Genomic DNA, 8,876 nt, shown 5'->3' with positions numbered 1-8,876 from the left:
AAATATATATATATATAAATTTATATTTATGTAAGGAGGATTCGAGTTGGACTTCAATCAAACACCAGATGGGCTTGTGGAATGTCCACTACTGGTGCTTTTGAAAAAGGGCATTCAGCAAACATTTTTCAGGAATGCTGTGCCTGTAATGTAGTGGACATGTCTTGGGACAGAGACTTTTTCCAGATCATATATATTGCACTTCATATATTGAACTATGTAAAAAAGACATAAGGTGCTTTTGGTGTCTGAGGCATCTTCTCTATATGTTCCTGTGCTATGCTGGAAGTGCAAGTTTCTGTAGACTTGCTCAGTGTAGAAAATCCATCTGAATGACCATGAGAGGAATGTGAGTCACATCCTGAGGACTGCAGGCCATGGGAAAATGCTTAAGGTTAAAGAACTGAAGTGTCTGTGTGAAGGGACAAGAAGAAATAGGATGCTGAAGCCTGGTTTGCATGGTGGGGATCTTATGCTTGTGCCAGCATTAATTGCTGCAATATCAGAGGTCATCTGTAATCCCATTGTGCAGTGGTGAAGTTGGCAATCAGAGACCACTGTGTCACTAGGCCATGAGAGGGTCCACTTACACCTCTAGCAGTCTCTGTGAAAAGCACTTTGGATAGTATTTATAAAGGAAGAGAGGATTTTAGTGTTAGCATGACACGGTTGTGAAAAAAACAACCCCTACAAGAACATTGCTTCGTACATTGCATATGGATGGGCATTGTAATAGCAGGCTGCTAAATGATTGACCATATCCATCCAACCAGCTCCAATAAAAATAAATTCACTGTTATCTAAAGAGGGCTATCCTTGAGAGAACAATCTGGGTAGGGAAGAATGGGTGGCAGGAGGAACAAGAAGAAACGGGAGGCTGTAGCCTAGACTACACGTCAGGGATCTTAGCCGGTATGAGTTAATTACTGCAGTATGAGAGATTGTCTATAATCCCATTGTCAGGGTTTGTGTTCAGCACAATTACTGTGCTATGATAAACATGGCCAGAGTAATCTCATTCCAGAAAATGGGGTGCTTGGAGAAAGACAGGATTGCAGATGTCTAAAGCAGATTTGTTTTCTGCATGCGTTCAGTTTTGCATCTGTTTCTTTTGATGACGTTAGCTAGAGGCAAACCAACAGAGGAAATGAAAGCAATATATTCATGCTGCAAAATCAGGCATGTTTCTTCATCAATAACAAGGAATCTTTTTCTTCTGTTTGCAGAGATGTAATGCACAGATTTTCAAGCAACTTCTAAACAATTTGGAGACTTTGCATAATTTGTGGACTGACACAGATGTGGAAGTCCAAGTTAAATATATTCAAGTAACATGTTTACACAGTGCTTTCTGCTTATTATCTCCTACTGTAGTAATTGTTTGTCTTAAAATGGTTTGTCTTTCCCCTATTAAGAGGGAGAATCAGTAACTTCTAATTTACCTCTGAAGAGGTATCAGTGTAGAACACAGTAGGATAACTGTCATCATCTTCTGTTTCCTTTTGCACCAATATTTTTGATCAGCTGAAGGGATTTATTGTGTTAAGAGATAAGGGTGGAAATACAGAATTCCTTTTTTGTCTCAGGAGGTATTTGATCCCCATACCTTCAAAAGACAATACTGAACTAATGATCATTTACTTCATGGTGAAAAAGGGTAAATATGATTTCAGACCTAGTCAAGTTTAAGATTATAAAAGAAGCCTTCCAGATAGTTCTGTAAGCATGTGAGGTGGTGGATATTCTCAGAACTGAAAAGATATAAATGAATCCTTCACTTTTCTTGTCTTGTTGACTTTTCCATCCTTCACTGGATCTGTTCACAGTCATGTAGCTATTGGTACACCTTTGCATTCTGTCACCTTTGTGGACTATAGGACATTGTGGGCATAGGGTTGTGTTTGATGAGAACACAAATATCAATAAGGTTTTATTTTGTGCACATCAATTGTCATTGTAGGACTAAGAGCAATATTGCTTGAATTAGTATTTTGCCATTTAATACACTAAAATAGCAATTCCATATGACAAAATCTTCCTAGTGAATCTGTATCATGAACCTGTCAAAAAGCTTTTTAATTGCTGTTTTATTATTTTACTTTGTTGCATCAAGCTGATTGTCATACCCCAGTGTGTTAGCATTAACTAATAAAAATGATTTTCTACTAAATGACTGACGTTGACCAGACTGAATTGTGTAGTCACTGTAGTGATATTATTACTCCCTTGGAGACTGCAGTTTTCCAAGCTGTCATGATTTTTGTTAAATGAACTGTGGATTTGATAGAGGCAGATGTGTAACAACAAAGGATGATACAGCTTGTACTTGTTCTGCAAAATATGTATCTCAGTTTTATTTAGAAGACAATCTCCAAAAGCTCTTTCCTTGTTTCCTTCATTGTTAGTAGTCAGTGTCATACCATGACCCTTAGGCACTAAAAGAAATAAATGATAACTTGAAGGAAAGTACTGTTTGTGTCTCAAATTAAGTATCTTGTCCAGGAGGTAGTCTGTAACCATACAGACTGATACAACATGTTTGGTGGTACCAGGGGTAAGTTATTCAGCTGAAAGTTTTCAGGCAAAGTAAATTTATTTAGAATTTAGAGAGTAATCAACACATCAGAGCTTTGATAAGAGGTATGACTCACCAATCTATTGGAGTATTTAGAAGAAATTAATGAGCATATGGCCAAGAGAAGTCCATTTGCTGTGTGATATTTGACTATTTTAAAATGTACTCAGCTATTACATTCCAACTGATAGAATAAAGTAAATGGAAAGATTTTCTTGTAGAATAATGTTGGATTAAAAATAAAGACTGAAAGAGTGGGTAAAGGGGCAGTTTTAACAGTGGAAGGAATTTACTAAGAGAGTCCTAGCAAATCCTCTGCTTAAGTCCCAGCTGTTCAATAAATATGGAATAGAGCAAAATGTTCCCATAACTTAAGAAATGCACTTAACATCATTAAAATGGACTGAGGAGTTTAAAAAATATCTTGAAATAGAAATTGACCTAGTTTTGAAACAGGTAAAATTCAATGTGGTCAAATTCAAGATAAGACCACTCAAAGCCCTTCATGATGCAGGTGGAGCTGTCTTATGTCTCAGGAAGAAAGAGCCTTGGGTGGCCTTTCTCAAGGCTCACCTGCCAAGCCTGTGCCTAAGAAATTGCTCAGTTCATCAGCACTGTTATGGTCAGAGTAGGATTGCATTGCAAGGTCTGTGGTTAGAACCTGCCAGAAGGTCTTGAGCAGGATTAAGTGTAGTTTAATCCAAGCTTCTCACTGCAAAAGAATGATCTGGTGTCATTCAGGGTGGTGAAAAAAGATGGTCCTCTAAAGACAGACCTTAGTAGTGTGTACATATATATTATGTTGTAAGGCTAATATTGCTTAGAAATTAATACCCAGTTTATGTTTCCTGTACATCCCGTGTAGTTATGCTTGAACTGAACACCAAACTAGAAAGTATCTTTAATGTGGTAGTTTTCATTTTTAGGAATGGTAAATTTTTCATGTTGAGAAACTGACAAATATGACAAACGAAGGCTGGAACTGCAATTAAAATAAGAAGCTTGTACAAGGAAGTGCCTATTCCCTGAAGACAGAGATTTGCTTTGGATTTCAGGGATAATCCTCCTAAAGCTAAAGAGGCTAAACACTTCTGGCCATATACGGTCATAACTGACAAAGTAGAGTTAAATGCAGCACTTGGTAATTTATCTGCCTTCAATTTAGAAAGGAAAATTCATCTTTCTCTTGTAAGGAATTCACACATATTTTGAATGCCATTTAATATACCTAAAGCATGAGAACTAGCATGCCTTTAAATCAAAATATTCCTCAAATTTCTGCAGTTTAAACAGGGCTTGATAAAAGGAAAAAATGGATGTAAAAAACTCTTCCAAGTCTGCCAAAGCTGGGATATATAAGAGATCAAGGGTCTTGGCATCAAATACATGTGCTACTTTGGAAAATTATCTGCTAAAGCCAAATAACCTTGTTGTGAAGCCCACTCAAAACTGATTCTGATGCATGCTGGGGCCCTGTCCTCGTGCACACATTTTCCCTGCTAGGTCACTGACTAATGCCAGCAGTGCTGGCATGATCCCTGTGGCCCTCACCATGAGGAGACAGAATACATCTGCATGCTCCACATCTATACTAAAATACCTGCCATGCCTCCTTCTAAAGCTCCTTTTGGAAACCTCTCTTCCATTTTCTCACATCTGTATTTCTAAATAATTATCAGTCTGAGACACCAGCTGTTCGGGTGGTTAATTTCATGGTAAACTGGATTCGGTCCTCTATGTGTGTTTGTGAGTCCTGTGTGTGGGAGCCACGCATACATATGGACACACCTGTGTGCAGTTCCTTTTCCATTATGAAATGACAAGGATATTTTAATAAGTAAATCTAAGAAACTTTTGAAAATATGCAGCTTTCTTAGGAAAGTAGAGTAGTTTACCTCTGACTTGCACGCAGATATGGCAGCTAATAACCAAAGGAAATTACTCTGATTAGATGGAAAGATTTCAGGAACAGAGGTAAGATTTGAATGGGTTTTTCAATCTTAAGTAACACTTGATAATACAATGAAAAATGACACTTTTAAAAAATATATGGATTTCTTTAGTACATCTTCTGTTGTGCTTACCTATCCTGGTGACAAATCATAGAATCATAGATTCATTAAAGTTGGAAAAAACCTCCAAGATCATCAAGTCCAGCCATCACCCAACACTACCATGACTATTAAACCATGTCCCCAAGTGCCACATCTACACGTTTTTTGAACCCTTCCAGGGATGATGACTCCACCACCTCCCTGGGCAACCTGGGCCAATGCTTCATTATTTCAGTAAAGAATTTGTTTTCTACTGGTACCACTATGCACATGGCACAGCAGCGGAAGAGAGATTTTTGTGGTATTTAGTGCAGCATGATCAGAGTTATTAATCAAAGCCTGAATGCTCTGCCTTTATTGTTGGGTGATACACAACACAGAAAAGCAGGACCAGGATTTTTTATTCCAGCTGAGCTTTGTGATGACCTTTAAACATCCCTTCCAACCCAAAGCATTCTATGAAATCATTGTATGGTAAAGTCAGTCATTAATTTCAGTGGGGCCAGGACTTAATTTCAGCATATCCTGGAAGTAAGCCAATTTTTGCAATTAAGAAGAAGCACTCTCGGAACCCCACCTGTGTGCGTGTTTTGATTTATCTTTTCAGAGTGCAAGGACGTGGTTGTCCATGGCCCTTGTTCTGTAGTCCACTTACAAACTGCAATTTAGTTTATCTTTGCCTCCATTATCAGTGACACACAATACCTGGGGATGGTATTGCCAGTGGACTCCCAGCACTGGTCTCCCTGCTGCAGCTTCTGCCAAGAGGAACAGATTGCACTGGTCACTTTTTCTTCTTTCTACCTGTAAATTAATGAGAAATTAAATTATTTGTGACTTTCTGCCCATGTGGTGCAAGGATTTCATAGCAGTACCGTTTCAGAATCCATTCTTTGGTACTGCTTGAGATGAAACACTGCCAAGCTGCTGAGGAAGCCTAATGTATTACTTACATGTCTGTCCTGTTCTGTTCAAAATTACTGAAGTACAGTTGACCACAAAGCAGAAGATCTTCTGGACAACAGAGCAAGGTGGCTGCTACAGTAGTTCCTGCAATTATCTTCTTTTTATACTCTGCATCAGAACTGTGTTGAGAAAAAAATTCTTGGTTACTTGAAAGTAAATGGGGGTATTTAATAGTAGGCAGACTGATGATCATTTCTATAGAATGAGTTTTCAGAATTTCCTCTGTCAGGATTGCTCACAGTAACTGGATGCTTTTGTTCCTGTACCCAAATAGAGTGGCTTCAGAAAAAAATGCATGCAGAAATATCTTGGCTTTAAAATAAACTATGTCTAAAGAATCTCAGATGAAAAACTTAATGATGAATAGCACACATAAAATTATGAACACTTGACTATTACAATTAAATATATATTTTGTGGCTTGCTCATTAAATGTGTAAGGCCTGTAACTGTTTTTAATGTATCTGAATATCATATGTCTACTTTTATATTTTTAAAGAGAACTGCAATAACAATTTTTAGCGTATTGGGTAAATGCTAACTTCTATTGCAAGAGCAGCAATATGGAACGTTGCAGTAATTACAGAATTTTAAATTTGCTTTTAGCAGTTGTTTCAAAATTTGAATCTGAGGATCATTTTCTTTCATTGCGTTCGTAAAGCCTAAACTCACAACTCTTCAGATGGAACGAACTAAAAGAAATTGAAAGCTTAATCTATTTCATTAATTTTGCAATGGGAATAATTATTTACAAGCGATATTTTTGGGTTTTATTTCCACAAAAAGGAGATGCTTCTCAAGTGCTTTAAGACTCTTCTAATGTATTTGACATGACATTTTAGATCTGTTTGTAATTATAGCCATTTGGGACTCAGAAGAGTTGATAGTTTCAACTGCACTCATTTCTTTTCCTGTGTTCGTTTGCAGGATGCTCTGGCCCATTAGGGATAGAGGGAGGAATTGTGTCAAACCAACAGATTACTGCATCATCCACTCATCGAGCTCTTTTTGGGCTCCAGAAATGGTACCCATACTATGCACGACTTAATAAGAAGGGCCTTGTCAATGCTTGGACTGCTGCAGAAAATGACAGATGGCCATGGATTCAGGTAACAGATGGGGCTGAGGATGAAAGAAATCTTCTTGATTCAATTGCCAGAGTCACTTAAGAAACTGATGAAGACAAGTGGTGAACTAACAGCTAGAATCTTACTCACTGTCAGAAATGTAGCCTAGACTAAAAGGGACAATTTAGTTGCAAAACAGTAATAATCTTGACTTTACAAATGCACAAATCTTTTTATCTGAAAAATGTATGCGTATGTTCCACTGTGTCTCTAAAGCAGGGAAGCAGGGAAATGGATAAACTCTTCAAGAAAGCTGCTTTCCACATATGTTACGTTAGCTCGTTAGGTCCTTAATAGCATTTTGCAATATCTCTTTGATAGAGTTGCTTTGATACCATCAGCCTTGCTTGGGCATCATCCTGGAGTGCTTTAATGTGGTGTTGGCTGTACCAGAGCCTGCAGGAATAGTTGTCCTCTCTGATGAGCTGCTCTGGGCACACAGGTTAAGCCTTGTGTTCGTCATGCTGGAAGTAACAAGAGCTGTTTTAATTAAGGTTGATATAGCTGTTAGTTCAACAAGATTCGCCGGGCTGTTTTTTCATTCCCACTCAAGGATTTTATTGCTAGAATGATTCAAATGGCAGTGCCCTCATGGACTGGAATTCTCTGCGCCCAGCAAATGACTTCAGCAAAAGTCATGAAGCAGTGAATGTGATGTCCTGTGGCTGTATTTTAATGAAGATAATGATTATCTAGTGATTGCTGTAGCTCCTTTATGGTGTTTTCATGACATGTTAATGGAGCTCATTTTATAATTTTCAGCAATTGGTTAATAAAGGTGGTGTTGTATACTCCTGGGGAAACCCTTTGCACTAATTAGTATAGTCAGTATGTGAAGAGGGTGCTTCCCTCCCAGAGAACCCACCACAGGAGCAGCAAAAGATGGTACCTGAGCATCTTGCCTATCAGCACTAAGTTGAAATGTCCGTATGTCCCTTGGGTGTGTCGGACAGACTCTTCTTGAGGCTACTTTGGCATACAATTTTTGTATATATTCAAGATTTTGTACTGAGTACCAGTTGTGATTTTTCTGAGCTGTTCCCATATAAGTGGGGAAAAGGCATACAGGATTACCTGTTCATTTTTCTTGTTTGGAGAGCAGGCATAAAGTGCTGTTTGATTAAGTTTTCTCAAACTGGTGTGGTGAGAGTACTGGATTTTGTCAGTTCTGAAAAATGAAGCTGGTGTTTGTTATTCACTGCAGAGTGAAAACACAAAGGCCCTTCAATGTATCTTAAATCAGTTTTCTTCCGTTAAGACCAGAGGGGTTAGGAAGTCTGTATAATTTATACGTTGAGAAAGAACTGGAAAGAATAACACTAAGGGACTTGAGTGGAATTATTTTCACAGGACTAGAAAGCTAATGTGACTTTAATGGATAATGAAAAAGTCAGTGTTACAGTAGCTTTTGGGCTGCTTTGGAGCGTGGGCTTTATTAAATGAGCTGAAGAAAAAAATTCAAAATCATTTAGCACTGGCCCCCTAGACATGTCTTTACTAGGAGATGAGCTGGATGGGGATGGCTGATGCTCTGCTGCTTCTACATTTGTACTTGGAAAAGCCACCACCTACTGAAGAGGCACCTCTCAGGCAGCTGTGCAGGTTTCTACCCAAACCAGTGTTAACATCTGCCTTGGACTTTGCTCCCAGGGAAGTCTTCCCTTTGCTGTTACCTGAAGGGAGGGTTGGGCCAATGGAGAAAGTAAGCCTACAAATCTCAGTTCATGGCATCAGGTTTGAATAATTTGTTCTTTTGTGGGGTTAGTGACCTAATCTAGGTAGTGCCAATCCCATTCAGGTTATTCTATAATACTGATTGAGTAATATGATTAATGTTTACTAAGCACCTAGCATTCCCTTGCTGTTTTGGTTTTTTTGGGTTTTTTTGGTTTTTTTTTTCTCATTTTTCTTCTGAAATAAAATTTGGTCTATACTTTTCATAAAAGTCACCAAGTATTTTATTTTTATTCTCAGTTCAGAGCAAAACCAGGAGTACTCTTTGTGATTTAAAAACAAGCTTAAATCTTCAGAGGATTTATGTTTTTCCTTTTCTGAAGACTTCCCTCTGTAAAACACCTGGGAACAGAAAATCTGAAGTTTCTTGAGGGAGGTGATACTTGTAGAGGAGAAGTGCTTTTTAGTGTTGTGCAGCAA

General features: G+C 38.2%; 1 protein-coding gene across 1 annotated transcript in view; it reads left to right on the top strand.

The window, feature by feature from the left end:
• Positions 1-2,535: 2,535 nt before the first annotated feature.
• The window catches only part of LOC103782261 (EGF-like repeat and discoidin I-like domain-containing protein 3), a 29,005-nt gene continuing 22,664 nt past the window's right edge, over positions 2,536-8,876 (top strand). The window contains exons 1-2 of the mRNA XM_008950017.1: positions 2,536-2,554; positions 6,523-6,704. Of these exons, the coding sequence (XP_008948265.1) occupies positions 2,536-2,554; positions 6,523-6,704 (201 nt within the window). The remainder of the gene's footprint in view (positions 2,555-6,522; positions 6,705-8,876) is intronic.

This window comes from Merops nubicus, unplaced genomic scaffold (genome assembly GCF_000691845.1).
Source record: "Merops nubicus isolate BGI_N331 unplaced genomic scaffold, ASM69184v1 scaffold25061, whole genome shotgun sequence".
Lineage (NCBI taxonomy): Eukaryota > Metazoa > Chordata > Aves > Coraciiformes > Meropidae > Merops > Merops nubicus.
Note: the sequence above shows the minus strand (reverse complement) of the source record. Positions and strands in the feature narration are given on the sequence as shown.